At 28.6% G+C, this 27,286-nt stretch overlaps 1 protein-coding gene and 1 long non-coding RNA gene across 5 annotated transcripts; one reads left to right on the top strand and one right to left on the bottom strand.

Annotated features, from left to right (window-relative positions):
* Window positions 1–11,749: 11,749 nt before the first annotated feature.
* On the bottom strand, window positions 11,750–12,269 carry LOC128668005 (uncharacterized). The gene is made up of 2 exons (XR_008403894.1): window positions 12,033–12,269; window positions 11,750–11,962 (listed from the first exon to the last, which is right to left on the bottom strand). It is a non-coding gene; the product is annotated as an uncharacterized LOC128668005 (long non-coding RNA).
* Window positions 12,270–17,487: 5,218 nt separating this feature from the next.
* LOC103568774 (protein yellow) lies at window positions 17,488–25,442 on the top strand. Of its 4 annotated transcripts, XM_008545739.2 has the most exons (7): window positions 17,488–17,567; window positions 17,653–17,754; window positions 22,167–22,434; window positions 22,641–22,822; window positions 22,888–23,345; window positions 24,311–24,554; window positions 24,630–25,442. In XM_008545739.2, exons 3-7 carry the CDS (start codon window positions 22,188–22,190, stop codon window positions 24,873–24,875), a joined length of 1,377 nt encoding a protein of 458 aa, XP_008543961.1. In that variant the 5' UTR covers window positions 17,488–17,567; window positions 17,653–17,754; window positions 22,167–22,187; the 3' UTR covers window positions 24,876–25,442. The 4 variants fall into 4 exon arrangements, with proteins under 4 accessions (XP_008543961.1, XP_008543963.1, XP_008543960.1 ...); XM_008545741.3 differs by lacking the exon at window positions 17,653–17,754 and having other exon boundaries at window positions 17,536–17,567; XM_008545738.2 differs by lacking the exon at window positions 17,488–17,567 and having other exon boundaries at window positions 17,574–17,754.
* Window positions 25,443–27,286: the final 1,844 nt, after the last annotated feature.

Raw genomic sequence — 27,286 nt, 5'->3', positions numbered from 1 at the left:
CGTGCTTTGTCCAAGAGACCATTTTCATATCGGCAATTTTTTACAGTATAGCAGATTTATGAAGATCAAGATAGATCTCATAGTTGTCAGAGTTTTTTTTCACGAGATCTACGACGATTTATGGAAATTTGCGAAAATCGTCGGTGGTCTTTGTAGACCAAAGAGGAAAATTGATGTTTGTAACTTGTCGATCTACGTCGATCTATATAAATCTTAATAGATCTCCATTGATATTATTGTGAAATCTTGGACGATCTGGTGAGATCAGTAGAATCTTTTAAAAATCAGCATGAATTTAAAATCATCGAAGATTCGAGGTCATTGAAGATCTTGAAAGATCATTATACTTATAAAATCATTGACGATCTGCCGAAATCATCAAAGATCTTCTGAAATTTATTGAAAATTTCAAGTTGATATAAATTTACAATAGTAGATCTAATGAGATCTTCATTGATATGATTGTTAAATTTTTGAAGATCTGGGAGACCAGTCAACATCATTAAGATAACTATAGGTCTAAAATCCTTGACGATCTGCTGAAAACATCAAAGATCTTAAATTTATTCAAAATTTAACATCAACATAGTATTGAAAATTTCCTCCTCTTTCAGGATCTTTTTTCAAAATTCCTTAAATATTATTATTTTAGAAATTTTTAAGGAAAAACCAAATTCCTTTTTTTTTAATCTTATTTTGTTTATAACAATCGCAATTTTTCATGTGCTAATAAGCCCTTAAAAAACATTTTTCTAGACATCATTCCGCATCCAATGAGCTATCATACATATTTTTAGGAGCTTTATGTCTATTTAACACTTTTTTGAACTTGTTGACTAGACTATAGTAGGTCTATACAGATCTACATTGATTTTATTGTGAAATTTTGGAAGATCTAGTGAGATCATTAGATCAATTAAAAATTTTAGATCTCCATAGATCTACATTTTTTTTTTTCCCGGGATAGAAATGAAAATTTGTGTTACGGTTTCTTGGTTCTTAAGATAGTTAACTACAATGGATATATCCAATTAGAGAGCTCACGGTTACGCTGCCTGTATAGACACATTACAACGCTTTCTCTACTAGTCTTATTTCATTGTTTTTGTTTTTCTTAAAGTTGCATTAAGCTTAATTTAAAACATCAAGATTAATCCTTTTCTATTCGATACAATAAAAACATTTTTATAGTTTTTTCAAAATATCTCAATGCTAAAGTAATTTTTTACGAAAATTCAAATAAGCTTTTTTGTAGGAAATTATAAACCCCACAAAAAGGGTTTCTTTTAATTTTTCAAGTAACTCAATCATTGAAGAAATATTTTTAAAACATCAATTACACTTTATATTTTCAGTATTTTCATGACTACAAATATAGAGTAATTAAGAGATATAGAAATAAATACTTTGTTGTCGCAGCCGCCTATCTTCACGGGATTTCCAAAGATCGAAAAATAAGTCAATTATAATTTTTATTATTTTTTTTTTTTAATGCGCTGTGGATTTAACTCTTTATCTGATTGGCTCAAATCCACTTAATAATTATTTTTGGAATTATGTTGTTTTTTTTTAAAAGTCAAAGAACGCCACCACTTTCATAATTCAAAGATTTTTATTTATAGCATGTTGATAGCAGTATAAAGTGAAGGATTTAATCTGTACATTAAGACGTTTTTTGAACTTCAAACAATATGGACGTAAAGATACTACTGTCATTCTATTTTTTTGGATCGTTTATTGAAATTACTATGATTTCAAATGTATGGTTATAAAATCTAATGTATCACATTTTTAATTTGAAAAATAACTATATTTTATATACATCATAAAAATTATTAGTTTTAGATTTCTATATTATTTAATTGAAAAAAAAAAGCTGGACGAAAAATTGAGATAATAGATATTTTTTATTACTTAGACTTTTTGATAACAAATAATTATTAAAAATGTCATTAATGAAAAATACAAAATTAATCGACAAAAAAATAAGGTAACGGTCTACAAGTGGGTCTGCACACACTTTTCAAAGTTTCAAGTGTTCACATTTTAAACATCAGATATGTGGCGGAGTAGATTTTATTGTGTAATTTTGTTTTTATCAGAAGATATCTATCTGGACCTTGCACCTCAAAGGTGAAAAATTAATTAAAATAACATGAAATCTTACAAATTTTTTAAGATAAATTTTTAAATATATACTTGTAATTTTTATTTTTATATCGGGAGTAAGGGGGCAAAATGGGTTATCCCCTAAATTTTATTGAAAAAAAAAAATTTTTTTTTGAAATATTTTTTAAATATTACTGAGCATTATTTTGAATTTTTTTTACTTGAGAGCTACAATAATTTTGGAGCTATTGTGATACTTAAAAATTGGCATACTTCTGTAATTTGATTACTTTTACGCTGTACGAAAATTTTTTTTAAGATTAGAAAGAATTTCTTGACGCAAGAAATTTGTTTTGGCTAAAAAAATTTTTACTTACCCCAAGAAAATTTCTGGTCTCAATTCGTAATGCGAGTAATTTCTTGGAGCAAAAAAAAATTTTTCTTGGATCGCCGACAAATATCTGCTGATGAAATTGGTTTTTTTGGTTATCAAAAGGGTGACCTGGGGAAAAAAAATTATATGTAACTCTATATAATTATATATATATATATATATATATATATATATATATATATATATATATATATACATTAACATTAAAATAAAAATAACTAGAAAACAATGCGGAATTCGAAAAAACTTTATTAGAATAACTTATAGGGAATAAAATTGCCTACAAAAAAAGTCTTACGATATTTTGTAATAGGTCTGATAGTTTCGCCGGAAAATTAAAAAGATCCCAAAATTTAATAAGAATTAGACTTTAACCTTAAATAACTTTTGAACGAATAGATTTATCAAAAAATGATAAGAAACTTTTTTTTGTAGAGCATTCAATTCCCTACAAAATATGTCTGTTGATTTTTTCTACTGTGCATCGTTAGCTAGTTATAAAAATCAGAAGACGAAAAAAAATTTTTTCCATGTTATTTTTAAGGAAAATAGAAAAGTGCAATGCGGAACCTCTTAGTGTTAATATTAAGAGAATGAAACAGATGATTTTCAAATGAACCGTTTTCATAGATAAAGGTCCGGATAATTAAATAAAATATGTCATTCGATGCGTAAAGTTATTATTTATCGAGTGAAATGCTTCCGGTTCGGAAATTTCAATTTATATCTGAAAACGCTTTGTTTGTTCACATGTGTGTGAGGAAGAGAATAGATGGCAAACCCTTTTAAGAGTTCTAATTTTCACAGGCGTCTTATTTTATCTAAAAGAAATTTTTGAACCTGTTTGCGAAAAAAAAAAATAATTTATTATTTTCTGAATCACCCTAATATAAATATATATAAATCTATATAGAAATTAAACTTGAACTTTCAAAAAAAAATGATTTAATAAAAAGTATACACTGTGAAAAATTCCCATTAAATATTACTATGGGTGCATTGTAACCCCGGACCATAAGAAAACTGATACAAAATTTACAAGTGTCCCATAGTAAACGTATGCGCATAGGTCCCAATTGCGTCGTCTGCGCATACCGTTTACTATGGGATACTTGTAAATTTTGAACCAGTTTTCTTATGGTCCGGTGTTACAATACGCCCATAGTAAAATTTGTAGGAAATTTTTCACAGTGTAGAGTCTCTACTATATGAAAAAAAATTTACAAGTTATTTAATACATTGCATAGGAATTTAACAATATAAAATTATATATAATTATATAGAGCCATTTTCCATATATAATTATACATAATTTTTTTCCCTGGGAAGCAGCTCCTTTTCTATATATTTAAAAAAAAAAATTGAATGTTATATAAATTACCAATTATAAATTAAAACAATCAGAGTAACTTGTTAAAATATCACTTAATCAGTAATTGTTAATTGCTAATTCAATTATCGAATCGTTTGGTATGCAATTCAATATAAACTTCATGACTATGTTAATACGTCATTAAACTAGTGATACAATGTAAAGGACACGACTCATTGATAACACAAGTAAAGAGAGAAAACTTAATTTCTCTATCTCCGTCATATCAGTTCTGTCTATAGATATATTTCTCCCTATCTATATAAATTTTTTATTACTCTAGTAATTTTATTTTTTTGAAATAAAGTTTCTCTTTCTCTACTTATACTTACTTACAAGTAGTTGTATTCATTGTTTATCTAGTCACTAGTCTGGTATAGAAGTTGTATGAGGTTAATCTAGACTGTTAGTCGACAACAACGGAGCTAACTACGATTACAACAAATGTTGTTCCATTGTTTTAGCTGAGCTGGATTGCTCGGCATGACTGAATTTATAATACTATTAATTGGCAGTATTTCCGCCCTTATATTTTAATTCCAGTTTAACTGCTTATAAACCCTACACTGTTTTATATACTACAATAGGCTAGACACTATACGGAATATTAATTTGAATAATAAATTTATTTTAGTATCCATTAAATTTTATTTTTATTAACATAATAATTACTATGCGTTACTAAATCTTTTATTTATTATTATTATTTTTAAAAAAATATCCGTACTGATAAAAGGTTTGTTGGTATGAAATAAAATTCATTAGACTGTAAAAAAGATTGCGAATCGAGTGCGGATTTAATGGGGATCAAGTGTGGACTGGGTGCGTAGCAAATTTGAGCTGAGCCCAGAGCATCCGTGCATTTTGTGCGGAACGGATACGGATTAAACTTGGATTCGATGCTGAAAAGTTGGAAATTTTATGCGGACTTAATGTAAATTTACTCGGATCGTGTGTGGATTGAAGACAGAGCAAATACGGAGTGAGTGCAAGCTGAGTACAAAGCGAATGTGGATCATGTGTGGAATGAGTGCGGGTCGGATATGGCTCATATGCGGATTGTGTTAATGATTACCATACTCATAGGAATAGTTCCCGGAAACAAATAAGAACCAATCCTATAACCATATTGTAATGGTTCCTAAGTACATATGGGAACAAATTCTATATATTATGGTATAACTATTTCCATCATATTAAGGTAATTGTTCCTATTATACTATGGTACACGTTAACATATATTATGGTAACAATTACCATAATATTATAGTTATGATCACTATAATATACATGAGTGCTGTTCCTATCATTAACATTTCAAAAAAACCGGTTACCATGCATTACGGAAACCATTCCCATAATATATTGTAATTGTTACCATAAATTTCTCTCCGTGTACTAAATTTTTATTTGCTGAAATGAATACAGTAGTTTTATAGAAAAAATTTATTTCCAATTAAGTTAGCATCAATACTATCCAGCCATGAATTTATTTACAATAAAATATAGTTATTAGCGAACAATAGTTCAAAATTTCACTATCTAAATTATAAAATAAAGGGTTAAATGAACTAGATAAATGTAAAGTCCCGATACCCGGGTTAACAAAATAACTTAAATTCGACTTTTTTGACTTTAATTTAAGTCAACTATACCAAAGCTAGGTCAAATTTGACTTTTTTGAGTTAAATGAATTTAAGGAGGTCAAGTTAGCCAAAAGCACTTCAAAATCAAATCTGATTTTCATTCATTTTTGACTTGCTTTTGGCTAACCCGACTTACTAAGTGTCCATTCGAGTCAAAAAAAGTCAAATTAATTTTGCAAGACTCATGATGCGAAGCATTAGAGAGTGCTTTACGATCGAAAAATTTTTTTCGCCTCACTTCGGCAACTATTTCAATTATTATACCTTTATTAATTCACGGAATTAAGATATGTTGCACACCATTTTGAGGATAATTTAATGAAGATTAATTCCATACTTTTCAAAAATTTATTTAGTTCAATAAAAACTGAAAAAACATCAAAATAGTTTAAAAAAAATTCCTGTCCGTCAAGTATAAAACCCGTAGACACGATAACTTGCGAAAAAATCCAGTAATTGAAAAAAATTTTTTTCAAAAAAATTCTTTGAAAGATTTGTAAATCCCCTATTGAAAATGGCTAGGTAACTCAGTGTCGTTTAATTACAATTAATAAAAGAGTAAAAACGCTGTATAACTATACATATATATATATATCTATGTAAAATTAACATGGATGGTGATATATCTACATTATACGTACATTTATTCCACCAGGGGCGCTTGCACATTACCGTCCTAGTACAGCTGCTTTTTTTTTAAATTAAAAAATTTTTTTTTTTTTTGCACGACTCATTTGTTTTTTTTTTTTTATTTCGTTTTTTTTTCAATTCAATTCTCTTTTTTTTATTTGTTTTTATATATATATATATATATATATATATATATATATATATATATATTTTTATTATTAATCGAGATATTTTAAAAAGATTCTTTTATAATTATAAAAAATTACTAATATAATTAAAAAAAAAAAACAACAACAAATTTTAAATATTTTAAATTTATTCGTGCTTCCCGCCATTTTTTTGTTATTATTTTATTATTTCATAATAAATGAGTATTATGAGTCGTGCACTTTTGGATTTTCCACATTTTTTTTTTTTTTTGACCCGAGTAAAAACTCAAAGTAGAAGGTTGTATAGTTCAGTTCATATCCCATAGCCGTGTAAATGAATAAAAATTATTATCAATAGTGGCACCGATATAAAAGCCGTGCATTTACTGCACACGTCGGCACGTCGTAGTAAGCTGCCAGTTAAATGCTTACATTTACCTATTTACTTTATAGCACGATAGCTTTCGTTCAATATATACATACACATACATTTTATGGTGAGCACAAAACAACTTGCCAGCGATTATTGATAGCCACGCGACGTATTTCGTCAGATTTTAACCGATTGCTGTGAGTTAACTTGCTCCCGCGATTCGCAACTCTCACTCAACCGATCGCGATCCCACGCATGTTAACTATATTTTTGTTTGTTTGTTTGTTTGTATCAGACATTTGTTTTTTTTATTTACTCGTAACATTAAAGTTGATTGCTGTGCGATCGAAATATCATTTATACAAAATATCAACCATTAGTCATACCGATACGGTAATTTATTTAATAATATCAATTTATACCTTTTTTATATATAGATACATACATACATACAATTTATATTTATTTTGTAACATAAGTTGAATATTATGAATATTATTGTGATGTTTATTATTGACACTAAAGTTCTCCTTGTTAATTTAAGTTTAAATTTATTTGCCAAATAAAAATAAATTTGTTTTCGAAAAATAAAATCGTCAATTTCTTAACACATCCCGCAGAATCCTACGTGAACAAGTTTTCCAAGCACGAAACTTGGATGTTAGTGTCAATGCAAAAGAAATTTCTTACGTAGTTCATACGTCTTCGTGTGTATCTTCTCTATCTATTTCATTGTCTATCTTACCAATATTTATAACCGACATTCATGTCTAAATGTCTTCCGGGTCCGTGGGAGTACCAGGAGTCAATTGTACGTCTACACGTTTCATGCTTCCTTAGTATATTGGCAAATGTCAATGACAACATAAGCCAATGTATGTATACGAACTGTTTATAAATGTATATATATATATATATATATATATATATATATATATAATGGATGGAATAAAAATATATATTTGTTAAAAGTTTTCCCACTGTAGTAAAATCATATGTTCCCACAGGTGATGAATTCACCCCACACTATTTCACCCTCATGGACCACATATGTTTAGCTTATACATATATGCATTACTTTTTTGTAATCTCATATATATATTATATATCTGCATTTATACACGTCAATTATATTCAACTCTTTTCTAATATTTCAAAAAATTATTTTCGTTGCGAAATTGTTTAGTTTTCGCAAAAAAAAAAAATTTTTAATCTGACAAGATTTAACTAAATTTGTTCAGATCTAAATATATGTCCTAAATTTTTTTTAATACGTGCTCAGATCTTTTCATATACACTCAGATCTTTAAAAATCTGAGTATATTTGGCCAAATCTTAATATGTATGACAAGATTTGGAGAATTATCAGAAACAAAATTTTCAGATGTAATTAGATCTGAAGTATTTCCAGATATGATCAGATATAAATACAATATCTAACTAGATCTGACTGGATTTAATCAGATCTATTTTTTCTACGGGTTGTTTTAATTTCTAATAAACAATTTTTTCAGACGTACAAAAAAAAGTTCCTCCTAAGACTTTGTACGGGTTAATGGCATTAAGAGACAAATCATTAATCAGATGAATAATTAATTTATAATTATAAAAAAAAGTCAATTTAGCTTTAATTAATCTTCAATTTCTCTCCCTCTCTGTTTATTATATATTTTTCATTTTGTGTAACATGAACTAGCTGAGTGGATAGCATGGACTTTGATGTTAGATTGGTATGAGTGTTTGTCACGTGCACGTTATGCAGTCAACTGTCATCTACAATACATTTGAACACGTGTGTCTCTTAATGCTATATACCATATTCGGTTATTATTCTTTAAATCTTTCATTACGTGATATCAGCATTGCTTATTTTAAAGTACCATTCTTTATTCTTGAATAATAGATAAGACTAAAAAAATATTAAGAACTTGAAAAAAAAAAAAAAAAAAGACTTTACGAAGTATGTAAAACTGAAGCTTGATACAAAATAAATAATCACGCTCGGGGTGTGCAAAAAATCACAAAAAAAAATAATAATTTAATAAGGATGTGCAAATAATTCAAACTTGGTAACAATTCGAAATTTACCCAGTTTTCGAATTAGTAGAGAATTGACTAATAATGCAAATTATTATTTGAAAATTTGAATTTTAAATTAAATAGTACACGGAGAGAAAATTATGGTAACAGTTACAATATATTATGGGAATGGTTCCCATACTGCATGGTAACCGGTTTTTTTGAAATGTTGATTATAGGAACGGCACCCATATATATTATAGTAATCATTCCTATCATTATGGATGTAATTCCCTTATGGTATCGGAATAGTTCCTATGGAATCATGGTAATTGTTACCATGTAACTATGATAATGGTTACCATAATATTATGGTAATGGTTACCATGATATTATAGTAACCATTACCATAATATTATGGTAATTGTTACCATAATATTTAGAAATTATAATAAATTTTTTTTTGAAATAAGCGTTTTTTTTATATACTTAAAATTTTGTAATATACAAAAAAAACGCTTCTTACAAAAAAAAAAAATTATTATAATTTCTAAATATTATGGGAATTATTACCATAATATTATGGTAACCATTCCCATGATATTATGGTAACCGTTCCCATACTATTATGGTAACTATTCCCATAATATGATGGTTATGTTTACCATAATATTTAGGGCTTATTCCCATACACACTTAGGAACCATTACAATGTGGTTATAGGATCGGTTACTATTTGCTTGTGGGAACTATTCCTATGAGTATGGTAATCATTACCTTGATTCTTTCACATGCGATATGGAATCTGTTACCATACTGATAGGGATTGTTCCCATACTTATTGAAACTTTTCCCAGAAAGTATGGGTCTATATCCCATAATCCCAAGTAATCATTACCATAACGGTATGGGATGATATTTCATAAACGTACTAGGAACAGCTACCATAATTTTCTCTCCGTGTAATATATACACTTTGCACACCCCTGTAATTTATATGATAGTATTATACCAGGGAAAAAATTGTCAAGGTACGTTGGTTAAAAATCATTAAAAAATCGAGATCATTGGAGATCTTTAGAGATCATCATTAGTCTATACAATCATTGACGATCTGCCAAAAATATCAGAGATCTGAGATCTGTTCCAAATTTCAGATCTATATTAGTCTACAGTAGATCAACAAGGATCTGATTTTTACAAAAATTAGATCTATGTATCTTCTAGCAGATCTACGGAGATCAGGAAGATCTCATGGTTGCCAGAGTTTTTTTTTTTAGATACCTATGAAAATTCGTGGAACTTCACGGAAATCGTCAGATATCGTCGGTGACCTCTGTAGATAGACCCCCATTTATACTGTAGTGAAATCCTTGAAGATCTAAGGAGATCAATAGAGATCTTTTGAATTCGCCATAGATCTAAAATCATCAACGACATGCCAAGATCATTAAAAATTTTTTGAGATCTATCTGAAATTTTCGATATGCATACATTTAAATAGATCTCTATTAATATGCTTGGAAAATCTACTGAGATCGGTAAAGATCTTTAAAGATCACCACAGATCGAAAATCAATGACGATCTTTCGAAGTCATAGAGATCTTCTGAGATCGGTTCAAAATTTCAGATCAACGTAAATCCACGAAAATCTAAATTATTTTTTTTCGGATAGGACCATAAAAAGAACCATGAAATTAGTTGATATAAATGACATAAAAATAAATGTGATGGACCCTCAAGATTACATTCACACAGCAAACAAAACAATTTATATTATACACTACAAACTATGACCAGTATTATTTGGCATCTCGAGTACAAGTACCCATGGGAACGGTAGTGACTGGTAATGAGATAGCGGTCATGGTTTCCCACCCGCTTGTTCATCCCGTAACCTTCATGTGCACACACATATATATACATATACATATCTATCTGGATAACCGATGGTGGATGATTCGATTCCACCGACACGAGGGACGACCGAGGGTGGACCGCATTTATACTTTGAGGGAGTACTCATCATGGTGGTTGTCAGTGAATACAATACTCCTACTAAACTCACACGGACTTCGTTTTATTTATATTCGTCCAATGCAACATTATCTTTCTCAGCACCTCGTTGCCTATTATCTATATAACTGTATTGGATATGAGGGTAACGATCGACACATGATTTAATGATTCACTTGTATGTATGGGTGTAGATATATATGTATATAAACTATTGGCTCAACACACAACAGTAGTACTCACAGACCCCCTATGGCTTTTGTCAACAGCCACAATATGTTTTTTCGACTTACAAATGGACCTGTGGGAACTACTTGAAATCGAGGGCACACCAAAAAGGCTTCATGAGGTCATGGGGTTAAGACTTTTTTTTTCCAATCCATCATTTTTAATGTAAAAAAAAAAAATGACGTCTTAAGTGGATGTAAAATTTTATAAATTTTATGCCAATCGCATACGACGAAATTGATAAATTTTTCACTTAAAATTCGAGTCACTTAGTCATCAAAATTACCTTGATTTTCTTATTTTAAGCGCACGAGTTACTCATATCTCATATATTTATTACGAAACATAAAATCCAAAATTTATGCTTTAATCTGGATACTAAATTAATAATTTTTAAGCTTTAATACACTGTAAAAAATCACCGGTGTAAGTCCAAGCGGTGTAGGTCTTAAAATCGGCGGTGTTAAATTTCAACACCGTAAGCAGTTTAAAAATAACACCGTCGCCGTTGTAGAGATTCTAGACCGATGTTAAAATAACACCGCCGCTGGTGTAGATATTCTTTACCGCTTTTACACCGGTATTTTAACACCGCCGAATTACACCTCCTATACCAGTGTAATTTCATTTTAACACCAGGCAGAGTTAAAATGAGTCCATTTTTAACACCACTCTTTTTACAGTGTAAGAGAAAAGGCGATCGAAAGAAATTTTCGAATCCCGATAAACTAAAAATTGTTTTGGAATTCGTAAAATTTTTTGAAAGTATCAACATGTTTTTTTATTTTCTTAAGACCAATAAAATGAACGTATTTGAATTATTCAAACAAATGTTTATTATTTGAAAGAACATGCAAGCATAGTTAATTATTACAATCAACAAGTGTCATTTAATCATAATGAATAATTTCCACACATATCCATGCTGAGTTTTCTGCTCTATAAACACATTCAATGCTGGAAAATGCATCGGTTCCCAAATTCTGAGATGTTTCATTTTGGCAGCATGAAATTTCTTCAGTACACTGAATCAAAAATTAATTGTTTGATTACCATAGTATTAACGATGAATTTATGTAATTTCAATAACCATACCTTATGACCAAGTGGAGTACAGTAGTCGAGATCTTCATCAGCACTCGCCATTATCATGAGAAATAATGAAACGCAAAGAATCAACGTAATTTTTTTCATCATTTTTTCAAAAATGTTAAAACTCACGAACTTCTGAAATTTATTAATTTTTCAAATAATCGTCTGTGCGCTTTAACGTTGTGGTCGATACGAAAGTCGTCGGCAAAATATATTCGTATATATCTATATATAACTTAATAGTTTAGTGATTCATTTTTATCATATAGTTGTAAAATAAAAATTTTTATGTGCGTATATTTCGATAATAATTTTTTTCCACAATAAAAAACATGACTCAGCTTTTAATTTAATATCAATATTATATAATAAATATTGTTGAGGAAGGGTGGGCAAAACGGACCACGCTAAAATTTTAGAAAAATTCTTTCCCACATGAAAAAACTATATATGGTCGAACATATATTGATAAGTATATGGTGAATATGTGACCATATATGACGATAAAATTATATATATCTAATTATATATGTTTACTCAATATAGTTATAATATATGTGACTTGATATAACTTCAAATTTATTACTTCCATATACATTTCCATGTACATTGCAAAATATAATGTAACAATATAATAATTTTTTATATGTGAAAGTATATAATGTAAAATATATGATGAGATATATTATTGCTATATAATACTAAGTATATTTTTCTACATATATATACCCTTATAAAGTATCACAATATAACTTACCATGTATATACTACCGCATATTCATTGTAATATATTATTGCTATGTATCACTATGTATAATCCTACATATATGTGATATATGATAATATTATTAATTTTTCTAATGGATTCATCCGATTCTAAAATCAATTCAATAATCGATTTCAATATACTGTTCATCCAATACTGTGAAATATAATACATATTATACATAGAATCATATACTATCCCAAATATAATACAAGTTATATATCTGCGAATAAAAAAATATATATCTTACTGGTATATTAAATGTTATATCAAAAATGTATTACATCATTATATAATATGTTATACAACAATCCATGTATGACTGATATATTTTATAAGCGGTAAAATTTTATATATTTTCCCATATATAATTTTATCTATTTTTATATATGCAAAGTATAATTCTCGGTATATGATCAGCTATATATACCTTTTTTTGCGGGTTTCACCGAATTCAAATAAACTAAAATTCATTATTTCCTTAGTGGTCCCGTTTTGGCCCACCTTTTCCAATTTACGGAATAGTTAAAATTATAAATGACATAAATAATGATATGGAACAATAATTAATAATTGCACCGAAACTATGACCTTTAAATTAAAATAAAAATTTTATAACATAATTTTTTTATTCAAAAAATTAATGAACGTATATATATATATATATATATATATTAATCTACATTCCTTTCATATAAATTTATACAAAAGTAATGTAGTTAAATCAGTGAAGCATTAAACTTTAATGATCTTACGTGTTACAATGTCAATAGTTCATACTTTCAAATTATTTACAAGCTACACTAATCATAACGTAACATTTTGAATGTCATAAATGAAAAAAAAAATATATAAAAAATAATTCTTCTATTATTTGCTCTCAATTCAATTCTTTATTATTATTCTATTGACACACTCGTCATTCTTTTGACGTCACATATTAAATATAAATGTATACAACTTCTCACTTGGATAAGTTTATATACATCTGAAATAATGTATACACTGTGAAAAAAAAAAAAAAAAAAGTTATTCTAATACAAAATTAATATTCAACGTCATAAAGAATTACAGACACTTGTATTAATTAATAATGTTATTTTGTATATTAGTATTATGGCATTGTGTCTAAATGTCGTTATAAAACCAATGATGAGAAAATTAAAAATCATTATCTGAAATTTGGTAAAGCAAAAAATAATATAATCACAAACTTGAGTTTTTGTTTTTATTTGAAAATAAATTTGTAACACAGTATTATAAATGGGGGAAGGAGAAGTCACCACAGCTAGGCAACAGGGCTCGAGTAGTTCAGCAATCGCCGCGAGATCGCGCTCAGTCACTCACGGTGTTCCTGTTTAAAGACATATTTCAGAATTATTATATATATTTATAGATTTTCTTTATTTGAATATTCAATTAGAATTGTTTTCCTAAAAATAACAGCAAAAATTAACAATTAATCGATATCCGTGTAAATCGATACCAAAAATAATATGAGCGAAACCCGATAGACAGGAATTGTCAAACAAATGATTATATAAAAAACACAATTTTCAAACGCTGTAACTCCAAGTGATGGAGAAGATTCTCATTTAAAATTTATTTTAAGTTCTTTTAAAATTTATTCCGTACAAAACGCAATTTTTACCTTGTGATGTAAAATAAATGATTTATTATAATCCGATAAAAATTACAAGGAAAAAAAAAATAAATAAATAAAATATAAGGGAACCCTTATAGTAACTTGATAAGTAGGCATACCCACCCTTTTTTATTGAGCCTTTTGATCTAATAACGTTTGACAGTAAAACCACTAGTTTGTATATCTTTCCCACACGTGACTTGCTCGTGAATCTTTCTCTTCATTATATTATCTCTTTATAAATTATATCTATACAACATAAGAGTACACGAAACATATGTATCACAACAATTATTCAATTCCACTGGGAGTAAACCATACATAATACCTAGTCCCAAAAGACTCTATTTTATTTTTTTAACAACGAATCATTAGCTTTCGTAATTGTAGACAATGCTATTTAATTTATTTAAATCATATTTATGAATATTAATAGTTTGATAAATATTATACTATTAAAAATTCTTGGTGTGAAAATGGTCACCGATGACTTTACACATGGCCTGCTCGTTGTGAATTTTTTTTTATGTGAAATTCCACGGGGTGTTTTTTTTTTGCACAGTATGAGCGTTTTCTTTGACACTGTTTGGTGTTATAAGCTAAATATTGACCGAAAATATAATCGATAGTTCGAAATTGTTAAATAATATATAGGATACAGCACTAGTATATCATTAGTATTATTTATGTAGAATATTTTAAAATAAAAATTAAATACCTCATGTCGAAGTAATCGAGAGTTTTGAATAAAGAGCTTGTACATTTACACCATTTGTGGTGTGAACGTTCTAACTCACATCATCCAAAATTTAATACAAACCGTTCACACCGGACCTCGGACTCAAAATTTTTTACAGTGTACACTATAAAAAATTTTGGTGTAAAAATGGCCTCGAAACTTTACACGGTCATCAACTATAAAATAACGGTGTCAAAATTTTTAATTCACACCGAAAATTTTTAGACAAATTTTAAGAAATTATTTACTCTACACCAAGTCCAAAAATTTTTTAGTGTAGTTTGATAACATTTATTATGAATACTGCTATAAACTATGTTTTCGCATTATTAAATCCCTAGTATTATATGTAAATTTATTAAATGGTTTAGAAATCTTTTTCATGACACATATCCGACAAGATGAGTCACAGTTTCGTCTATGAACTTAGACAATGATATATAAAATATATAAACGGAAGAAAAGAAGAACATGATAAACGAATTCAGATAAAATGAATCTTAAACATGAGACACGAGTCAGCCACTCTTCTCAATCGGAAGCTCGTTGTTCAATACCACCCTACAGAATATATGCCTTATCTATTACTATTGTTATTATTATTATGACTTTTATTCTATACGTCATCAACCCTCGTAGAGTAAATTAACTGCGATTCATTCTTCTATATTGCTCATCGTCATTTTGATGGATGACGAGTGTAAGAATTATCATTTTATACTTCATTATATTGACAAAATTGAATCTTTCGATTTATTATACTGTAAAAAATTTGGGAAATTAATGCGAATTTCATTTTGAGTCGATGCGGAGTCAGTGTAGATTAAATGATTTTTTATTAATAAAATAATTCCAAAAGCTCCATTATTTTAGAGTCTATGTAGAAAAAAATAAACTTTCCCTTCACTGTAGAAAATTTTTCTTGGTCCGAATAACATATTTTTTTTCTGTAGTAATATTATTCTAATAACTGAATAAAAGAATTATTCTAAAAAATAATTAAAGTTTTTAAGGATTTAAATTAAATTACACTATTTATGTACTTATGATAAAAATTGGTACGGGCTTATAGTGATATTATATAAAAGAGACTGAGAAAAATCACACGGGTTGTCAGTACCAGTGCAGGTTCAGTTGAATGAAACACGTGTCTTTGTATTATTATATAGCGTGGGACTGAGTCAGTCGTGATTTTCTTTGTAAAGGGTCGATTGTATTGGCACGCGTCATATACGATCATCATCCTCATCATCATCATCATCCCGCTTATTTTTTTTTGCCAATTCGCTGTAGTTGTTATTTATAACTACAGTACTCAGTACTACTTACTGACGTATATAATACAACAATAAAAAAAAAATATTATTTTGTAAAATATAAATTCGATTTATGAAATATTAAAATGCTTTTATTTTCTCACGTTGGTCGTCAGTTTTAAACCCGCATATCACCAGGTGGCGGTCCATCGAGAATTTAAATTTAATTCAATAGAAATTTAGATCCATGATAACTAATGATGACGTACCCGTATAATTTTATTAAATCTACTTATTTATATATATATATATATATATATATATATATATATATATATATATATATATATATATATATATATATATATATATATATATATATCACTATGTACATATTCATTGTTATGATTGTCATTGAAATTGATTTAAAAATAAAATTTAAATATGATTTGAATTAACTGAGACTTCTTAAGGCCCAATTCTAAACTTAATTTATCTTATATCATTACGAAATATGACATTGGCCTTGAAAAAAAAAAGTAAGTCATAAATTATTAATAACTAAAAAAAAATTCCGAAAGACAAACTAAAACTACTTTGTAAAATTTAAATAAATTTACTCAAAATTAGTTTGAAATCAAAACAGACGTTTCGACCCAAAATTCGTTATTCCAAAAAATTATTGTCATTCACCAAAAATCAATTCAACAACAACTCAGATAATAGTTAATGTAGTTTCAATGTCTATATATTTATACAATTTGTATGAAATTATTAAAATATTTAAACAAAGTGATTCATCATCAAATTAAAATGATAAATATTCTAACGTTAAAAATTATTTAACTGAATTTTCTGAGTAGGCAACGTTGTTAATATTTCATAATAGTGATGGTTACTTATTATCGCAAGGTTATAGGTATATATATATATATATATATATATATATATATATATATATATATATATATATATATATATACTTGCATGAATAATGCGTGACTTTTAAATAGCACCTGTTTATCGTCAATATTGCTTCATCGATACTAATAAATTTGTGTATATTATTATATTTTTCTAACGTTAGTTTAAGTTTGACAGTCGAACTGTGAGTTACGTGAATTTTTTCGAGGTATAGTTTAAAATTATTTTTACTGCCCAGTTCAAAAAATTTGACTTTATTCGAAAGTTATTCAAAAAAATTAAATTTTTATCAGCTGGTTTGAAGCTTTTTGAACATCATTTGAGGCTTAAAATTTTCACTCAGTGAGACTGGATTGAGGTTACTTGAGTTCGATGAGGCTAGATATTGTGACCTGGTAGTTTTTCAACATAAGTATTATTATCATTATTATTACGTCTATGTGTTGGTGTCAATTTTAAAATTTAAAAACCATTTAACTTGACCGGGATTTGAACCCTGATCTCTCGCGTGTGAATCCTGTCTCTGACAAAGGTCTTTGAATCTTTAAAACATATTTGTATGCTCTACCTTAGCAATTTTTAAATTTTTCGATCTGTTTTTGGAAAAATTACAAATCCTTTTATAATTTTTGCATACCTTAAAGTATTTAATGCATATTTTAAATTTATTTTTATATTTTTACTATGATTATCATTTTTAACTTCCCGCTAAGAAAATTGTAAATTTTCAAAAATTCGAGAAGTTATTGGTTTTACCCCGATTTTCGAAAATCGAGTTTTCATCAGATGTCGACGTTTTGAGGTTCTAGGAAGTTATTCTGACTAAATTCAAGATGATGTCCGAGTGTATGTATGTACGTACGTACGTACGTATGTAAATATTCTATAACTTTTGAACGGATGAACCGATTTTGATCTTCGAGGCGTCATTCGACGCGGCTTATTATTTACTATAAACACTAATAATTTGGGCTTAATCAGTACGGTACGTTCGAAGATATTTCAAAAATAAAATTTTTTCAAAAATGTTTTTTTTTGAATAACTTTTAATTCGCTGGATGGATTGATTCCAAAATCTAATCAGCTCTAAAACTTTGTAAGGTGCGTCGAATGCCACCCCAACAATCGAAATCAGTTCATTCGTTCAAGAGCAACCGTTAACGAAAGAATTAAAAGAAAAAATTTTTTTTAGTATTTTGGAAATTTCTCAAAAACGACTCGATAAATCAATTTCAAAATCTAATCAGTCGTAGAATTCAATAAAAAGCGTCGATTTCCACCTCAGCCGTCTCAATCGGTGAATTCGTTCGAGAGATATCGTTGTAGAAAAAATTGTAAAAAACGTTATTTTTCAAAAATAAACGCATACAAAAGTATTTTCGAGCCCCAGGAGCTCGAAATAGGCGGGAAGTTTTGGGGCTGGCCCACAGGGTCAACCGACAGACCGATTTTTTACTATACATTTAGTAACAAATAGTAATGTATACATTTGTTAATGTACACTAGTATTTCTTACCAAAATATATTAAATATTATAATATTTTCCAGACATGTTTTCTCCGTATACAATTTGATGCTATACCTTTGATCTATAATAATGACTTTTATAATAATTATGTCAATTTGTTATTTAGCGTAAACAAGAATGCTAACCATGAATTTGTTTTAAATTTAAAAAAATTTCTATCATTTTTAATTCATAATAAAATTTATTTCTACTATAAAGTTTATAAAATAAACTTAATTGAAGCGCAATGATAAACTTTGTACAGAGATAAAATTATAAAATTTACTGATAGTAAAATTTTTAAATAAACAAAGACATTCAATGGATTAATAATTCATTTTTGTTAACGCGATTAATTATTAAGTTGCTTTTAAAAAATTATTTGTTTTAAGAAACTGAACAATGTCCGACTTGAAAAAATTTTTAGTAAAAATAAAATAATTAAAAATTTTTTAAATTTATAACCGTGGCTAATTAAACAGAAACATTCATTAATAATAATTAAACTAATTTATAACGGTCATCAATTGATTTTCTTTTTTTAAATTTATCAGTTTCAGGATATTCGACTAATAATACTTATACTTTTGCTGAGATAATAAATATAATAATCACTCAAACGTCTTCGCTTGAATAAAATAATAATTAAAAAAAAAAAAATAAACAAAGTAGGTAAGATACCTTTTGTATGTAATTATGTAAAAAGTAAGCGGACATTGATACTAATGAAACAAGTATACGTATATATTTATATGCACATATACATTACGCACACGCTGGAAAACTGAAGAAGATAATCATTAAATTTCATCCGGTTCTCATCGAATTCTTAGTCAGTTTCTCAGTGACCGTCTGCACGATCGTACCCTACAGTGAATATTTTAAAATTTCAAAATTAAATAAAACCTAATTTCGATAATTATTAATTCGAAGTAGTTAATTCATTTAAATAAATATATTTCTATTTTATTTAAAACAAAGATAAATAGAACGTAAGTATTAGTTATTAAAGTTACAAGAAAAAATTTTCTTAAAAAATTACCGTTAAATTCACTGTAATCGTGGGGCAAAATGCGCCGCTTTTATTTATTGCCATTTTTGAAGTAAAAATTACGACAAAATTTATTTATTTTGTGATAGGGGAGACCGGGGCAAGACGGCCCCCCTGGGGCAAGAAGGCCCACCTCAAAAATTAACCAAAATTTTTTTTTTTCTTGTTTTCTTTTGATTATCACAAATTCAGATTATTTACTCATTTTTAGCTTTTAGCCCTATACGTAAAACTAGGGGTAAAATGAACCACTTAAAAATTATAAAAAAAAATGTATTTCATATTATTATAACCTAGTCATGATTAATTTAATAGAAATATCATTTTTTGGTTAATTCTATGAATTGGAGTAAAATAGAGCATTTGAAAAAGTTAAAAATACCAATAATCAATTTTTTATTCAATAAAAAAATAATTATTAATTAATTAAGTTATTTTTTATTAAATAACTTTTAATTTATTCATATAATTTGTTATAGAATCCAACAAAACAATTATAATTATTATATGCAACATTATGAATAATATATTTATAAAATTTGGTACAGTATTTGGTAATATGTTTGGAAAAAAATTAAAACACTCAATTTTTTTCTACAGAAGTGAATAAATTACTCGTATTATATCAAAAAAGGTTATTTCGAGTAATATAAAATTAAATACAGTTATTAAAGAGAAAAATATAAACATTTATAACGCGGGAAACTTTTTTACAATTAAAAAAAAAAAATTTTTTTTTCATTTTTTTTCGGAGGGGACCGTCTTGCCCGAAAAAAAAAAATTTTTCTTTCAGAAGCTTCACCAAAATTTTAATGAATTGAGTTAAAGTTGGATGAGAGTAAATCGAGTTGATGGTTAAAAGCCACAAAGAATAATAATCGGTTTAGGTGGGCCGTCTTGCCCCGGTCTTCCCTAGTCTTTATAAAATTTACCGAAAACCGAATAAAATTTATAGTAGACTACGGTAAAATTTGTTGAAAAATAATTAAAAGTTATCTCACTTACCGACAAATAATTAGGTCGTGCCATTTGTCCCACGGTTACAATACGGAACTTAACAGTAATTTTTAAAGAAAATTTATTTCTGTGTAGTTGTCGGGTAATGAGCATAGTGTCAAAAAATTTTTAAATTTTGTATACTTATTAAAGCTATAAAGATGCAATTACCAGTAATGTTTAAAGTCGATTGAACATCTCTAATTCGAGATATTTGTAATTAAAGTTTGGATTATTAACATTGCGAGCAATGAGAAGTATGTGTTTCAAGTCGTGTTAATGATTCTAATAATAAAACAAACTGTACTGACCGTATATAAACATATGTAAAAATTGACCACATATGAAAGAAACACGGATCAGAAATGCTTCATATATAACCATATACGAAGCATATAATTTGTATATGAACCTTATATGAAGTATATGATTCATACATAAACATATAAAGCACATAATTCATATATGGACCTTATATGAATCATATATAATCCATGTATGCTTCATATACAATCAATGTTTTATATACTCGATATATGATCGATATACGATGCATACATAAATCATACATGGGTTATATATGACATATATGGAGTATGTATTGCATATATAGAGCACATAGGCAGACTTTCGGTAAACTTCATATATGATCATATATGATTAATTTTTCTCAAGAATAGTGATAATTTGTGGTTATTAATTAAAATTAATTGTCTTATCTATTTAATAGATTATTTTTATGAATATATTTATACATATTATGATTTAAATTATTCAAACTGATAATATGATAAATTAATGAGTATTTATATTAAATAAAACTGTGAAAGTCAACACTTAATAAACTGGATTAATCATATACATATACAGACATATATACATTTATAACCTTGACCTACTGGTACATTAAAGTATGTTTTACGATCAGTAGTAAATCCTCCTTTCTCAATTAACGCTCTTTCAAGGTCATTGTCTTGTTACAAAAATAATAATCATAATAATGATGATAATAATAATTCATAATTTATTATCTTAAATAAAAAAAAAGTTTTTTTATTCATTGATCAATTATTTATAAATCAATACTTGCATATTCATTATAGTTATAAATACTTTTATTGAGTGATTTATTTAAATGACTTTTGATATTTAATATATTTATCATTTTGCGGAAATACGAAGTTTTGATAAATAGATTTAAAGTATAATGAATATAAATGATAATATATTGGATGTTATTTGTTTTTTTTTAGATATAAAATTTATTACGAAATATGAATTCATGGAAACTCATCATTTTTATTGGTGTAAATATTATTTGTTGTGCGGCTTATTATCAACAACAAGCAAACAATAATATTAATGTAAATGGAAATTTAAATTATAAAAATTTACGTCTAATTTATTCATGGAAAACGTTAGATTTTTTATTTCCAAATGATTTCACAAGAGAGCAGGCAATTTTAAATGGAAATTATATTCCTGGTGCTCCATTTCCGATAGATGTTGATGCTTCCGATGGTATGTCAATATATTTTTTTATTTACTTAATAGAGAGTGAGACAAAATTTTGTTTTCATTGTGCAATAAATAAGCAAATAAACACGAAATTATTTTTTTCTGTTTGGTCAAAATTTCAAAATAGTCCTACTATTTAGGATGTCTAACACCCCATGTTTTCTTCGAGATTGTAGATATGCATTTACAAAAAAAGAATTTTTTTACAGTTGGTCCAATGGGACCACGAGTATTTGTAACAATACCCCGTTTTCAAGAAGGTGTACCAATAACTCTTGGATATGTTTCAAATCTAACATCTAATGGTAATCCTCTTATTGTTCCTTACCCCAATTGGGAATTAAACCAACCAGGATACTGTAGTCATATCACCAGCGTATATCGCATTAAAGTATGCATAAAGTAACTATCTAAAATTTGAATTATAATGCAATTTATCCAAAAATTATTTCCCAGATCGATGAATGCGGTAGACTATGGGTGTTAGATACTGGAAGACTACTTGAAGAACGAAAATGTCCAGCCCAATTGTTTATTTTCGACTTAACAACCGACAGATTAATATCTCGTTACCAATTTCCTGATAACGTTATGAAGAGTGAATCATTGTTGATAACCCCAGTTGTTGATATACGAGGCCAATGTTCCAACACATTTGTTTACATTGCTGATGTTTCTGAATTCCAGTTAATTGTTTACGATCACAAAAATAAACAATCTTGGAACATACAAAATAATTTGTTTTATCCGTATCCAGAGTACGGAAGGTTCACTATTGCTGGGGAAAGTTTTGATCTCATGGATGGTATTTTTGGAATGACTTTAGGCCCACTTGCTACCACCGGCGATAGAATTTTATATTTCCATTCATTGGCGAGTGTTGTTGAAAGTTATGTGCCCACGTCCATTATTAGGTACGTTTTATAATTATTGTTATTATTGTTAACTATTTGGCACTTGATCTTGGAACCCCATTCCATGGTCAGACAGATCGTTGGAAAACTAGAAGTGAGCGCATATTGTAGAAAAAAAATAGATTTGGTTCTTTCAATACTAGACTTAGTTATGCAAATAATTCTAACTACGGCACTGTTACTGTACACAAAATAGGGTTAAAATGAGAGGAAATGAGCACACGGTAACACTACTATTCGATATTGCACGCATTCTTAAGGAAGTCTTACGTAAATCTGTATCTTCAGACTTCAGTAAGTCTGAGGCAGGATACTTCCATAAGATGCGTTAAGTAAATTTGTTAAAATGCATTAGCTCAGACTTGCTGCAGAATTGCTTAAGATACCTGGACATGGCCACCCTTACTTCGTTACTTCCTGAGCCGTCTATTCAGCATTAGTCTAATAAATTCAGTGGCGCCCACTAAATATTCAATATAATTTTATCGAGTGATATTATTAATTAGTAGACCTTTAAATTTAAATGAGGACCACTGGGTCAGCTATAGGTACTGTGTGTTGAGCTTGGAGTGATTCGGAGAAAAAGAAACCCAATATCTTAAGCAATTCTGCAGCAACTTTGACCTAAGATTGATATATAGTAGACATATTTGTTTCGAATTGCTGCAGACTGTTTCTACAGATTTCCGTAAGTCTTTAAGAAGAATCTTAAGCAAGACTTGATGAAATCTTTGGCAAGTATACTTATGAAATACATCTTCTTCAAGTCTTGTCTAAATCTACCGTAAGAAACTTGCTGAAGGATATTTGTCGAGTAATTCGTTTAAGACAATGCTACTAGGGATCTGAACCTACGACGCTTTTTAATTTGCGCTCTGTCCATTCGACACACTGAGGAGCTTCGAGACTCTGAAACACTAAAGGGTTGAAATAGATCTTTATTTTCATTTATTTATTTTTTTTAGAAATTCGACCTTATTTTTAAATGATCCCGGTAATGAACCAGATTCGTTTAAACCATTTCCCCAACGACGTTCAACACAATCTGGCCCTGAAGCAATGAACAATGACGGAATTTTATTTTATGGTTCAATGTCTGATACAGCAATTCGTTGTTGGAATAGTAAAAATTACCCTGAGTTTGGTGGGTCGAATGTCGATATTGCTGTAGCCAACAGTAAAACATTACAATTTATTTCCGGTTTGAAGGTACGTTTATGTTCGATTATTCGTAATAAAATTTGGTTACTTGTTAACTATCTACATTTATGAATTTATTTTTAGATTGTAAAGATGAATAGTAGCAAAGAACAAATTTGGGTTATAACAGGACGGTTTCAAAAATTAATGTCCAATACTCTAAATTCAGCAGAAACGAATTTCCGTATACAGGCTGCCTATGTTGAAGATTTGATTAGCGGAACAAAGTGTACGCCACTATCTCACGATAGTCTTTATCATGGGCAACAACATAGAAATCCATCAGGATTGCAAGCCAATAATAACCAACATTATCAACATTACTACTGATGATAATTATTTTTTTTTTGTTCATCACATAGTTTTTAATATTCACTGAATGCAGAGTCCATGGTGGAGGGAATACAAACATAAAGTCTTTCCAGAGAGTTTATCATCCTCGGGGATTGTCGGAAATTTTCGGCTTTTAATGTTAACGTGTGCCAATAGCATATTAGGCAGATTTTTAAAAAGTGGGGGTAAAATGGCCACTTCCTCTCTGGAAAAACTTTAAGGCTCGTATTCATAATCAGAACTTACAGCCTAAGATCACCTTACTCATATTATTTAGCATGGGGAAGATGATCTTAAGCTGTACTGACTATGAATATCGGCCTAAACACTTTAATATTTTTAGGTTAATTTTTTGAATAGCTAACTTACATAGAGGGCCACACATCCGCTTTATCGATAATATGTAAAAATAGTTAAACATAAAATCTGTAAGATAAGAGAGTATTATACAGAATGCTAGGTTAAATAAATGTGCACTGTCAGACAAAGAGACTCTTGTCTTTGCTAATCGTAAGATTTCTCGTGGGTAACGAGCATCGCCGGAGCAGTGAATCGCCATGTAAAGTGCGTAAAAGTCCACTACATATATATATATATATATACATACGTGTATATTTCATTTGTTTTGGATTTTGTTATGCAATGCAGAGAAAAAGATTCGTGATAGATCGATAGATCGTATAAACTGAGAATAAAAGAGCTCTCATCTTGATGGTTAGATCTACAATATTTATAACTCTCTCTTTTTGCTTTCAACACCCACATAGTTATAAATATATTTTATTTAAACATAAAGATAAATTTGAAATAAAAAAAGGGTGTAATGGAAAAATTTAATTTTATATAAAATGTGCTTACCAATCAATGGATAACGGAAAAATTTTGATAGACTGCAATAAACTAATATATAGCAGGTTGATTAACAGGATATATTGATGTTTAGCTTAACATGAGCGTGTGTAACCTTACAATTTATACATTCACTTCTGTATATTAAGATTAACGGTCTAGAGTTCATTAAGACCGGCACGATCAACAAAGATCAGACGGCTCAATAAACGTCATATCAAAATAAATTAAACTTAATAAAAAATATCCTGTCACCTTTTTTTTTTCTTATGCACACATGTAGAATGAGTATGATAAAATGAGGCAATACCATAATGGTAGTAAAGTATCCACGTTAAAAAAAGTGGTGTAAGCCCACAGTATTCTGGTGTTAAGGTTATCAGTGTTAGAAGAATAAGCGTACAGAAAAAAGTATTGTTTCTTAAACTATCTAAAGTATAGCTTCTCGTATATTGTTACTATAACATTCCGTATACTTATGATAGCAATACTGTATTGCTACTGTAACTACCTATCGGATAGTTGTGGGACCTATGACTTTCCATTGTTGCCACCTCACACGACAGTGTCTATAACCTAGCATTTAGTTTCACGTCTAAATTTGTCTAAAAAATCATTCGTGGAATACGTGGGCGCCAGATGTCTACTAATCGTTTGAATTTCTACAAATTCCCGTAAATCTCTTGAACAAGAACCCATGGTAACTGTGAGATCTACCTTGACCTCTGTAGATCTGTCAAATATGAGGTAGGTCTAATTTCTGGAAAAATTCGATCTCCGTAGGTTTACACTGTAAAAAAAGCGGTGTTAAAATGAAATAATACTGGTGTAGGTGGTGTAATTGGACGATGTTAAATTGGTGTAAAAAAATATAACGCATAGAAATTAGAAAAAAAAAATGTATTACATATAAAAAAATATAAAAAGATTTAAGAGGGAGCATAGCAAACGGCTCGGGTACTCTCGCGAAAACTTTGAAAAATTCAGAAAATCGGTAGATTTTCTATTTTCCTGATGGTACGCATCAGTGAAGAATTCTGTAAACGATGGTAGATCTTTTGGTAGATGCCTAGAACAAATTCGAGCCCGATTTCGGAGGGAGCATAGCATACGGCTCGGACAGTGTTCTGTAGATTAAAATAGATCTATATTTTTTTACCGGGTCAAAATTGTAACTATAAATGCTTTTGAGCATTGAAAATACGCGAATACATAATGAGTCACATCGTAAAGAAGAAAGTATTATGATAAAGTTTGTATGAGTGTTTAAAATATACGAATAGTATTCGTACAGTATTTGAAGGTGTATTAGTAATACTGGTTAGTAATAGTAGCAGCAGTAGTAGTAGTAGTAGTAGTAGTTGTTGTTGTTGTTGTTGTCATTATTGTTGTTGTTACACTCAACAGTATATGCCATGTGTGCGTACGTACACCAGTCGTGGCAACTATGGCCAGTGGCACTAAGGAGCAGAGACCCGACGGAGATTATATTTATCGATGGGGCATTATCTTCCATACGGAGGAATAGCTACGTAAGACTTAACTCTCTCGGCGTGACT

This window comes from Microplitis demolitor, chromosome 6, assembly GCF_026212275.2.
Source record: "Microplitis demolitor isolate Queensland-Clemson2020A chromosome 6, iyMicDemo2.1a, whole genome shotgun sequence".
In the NCBI taxonomy this organism is placed as follows: Eukaryota; Metazoa; Arthropoda; class Insecta; order Hymenoptera; family Braconidae; genus Microplitis; species Microplitis demolitor.
This window is presented reverse-complemented; position numbering and strand designations above follow the sequence as displayed.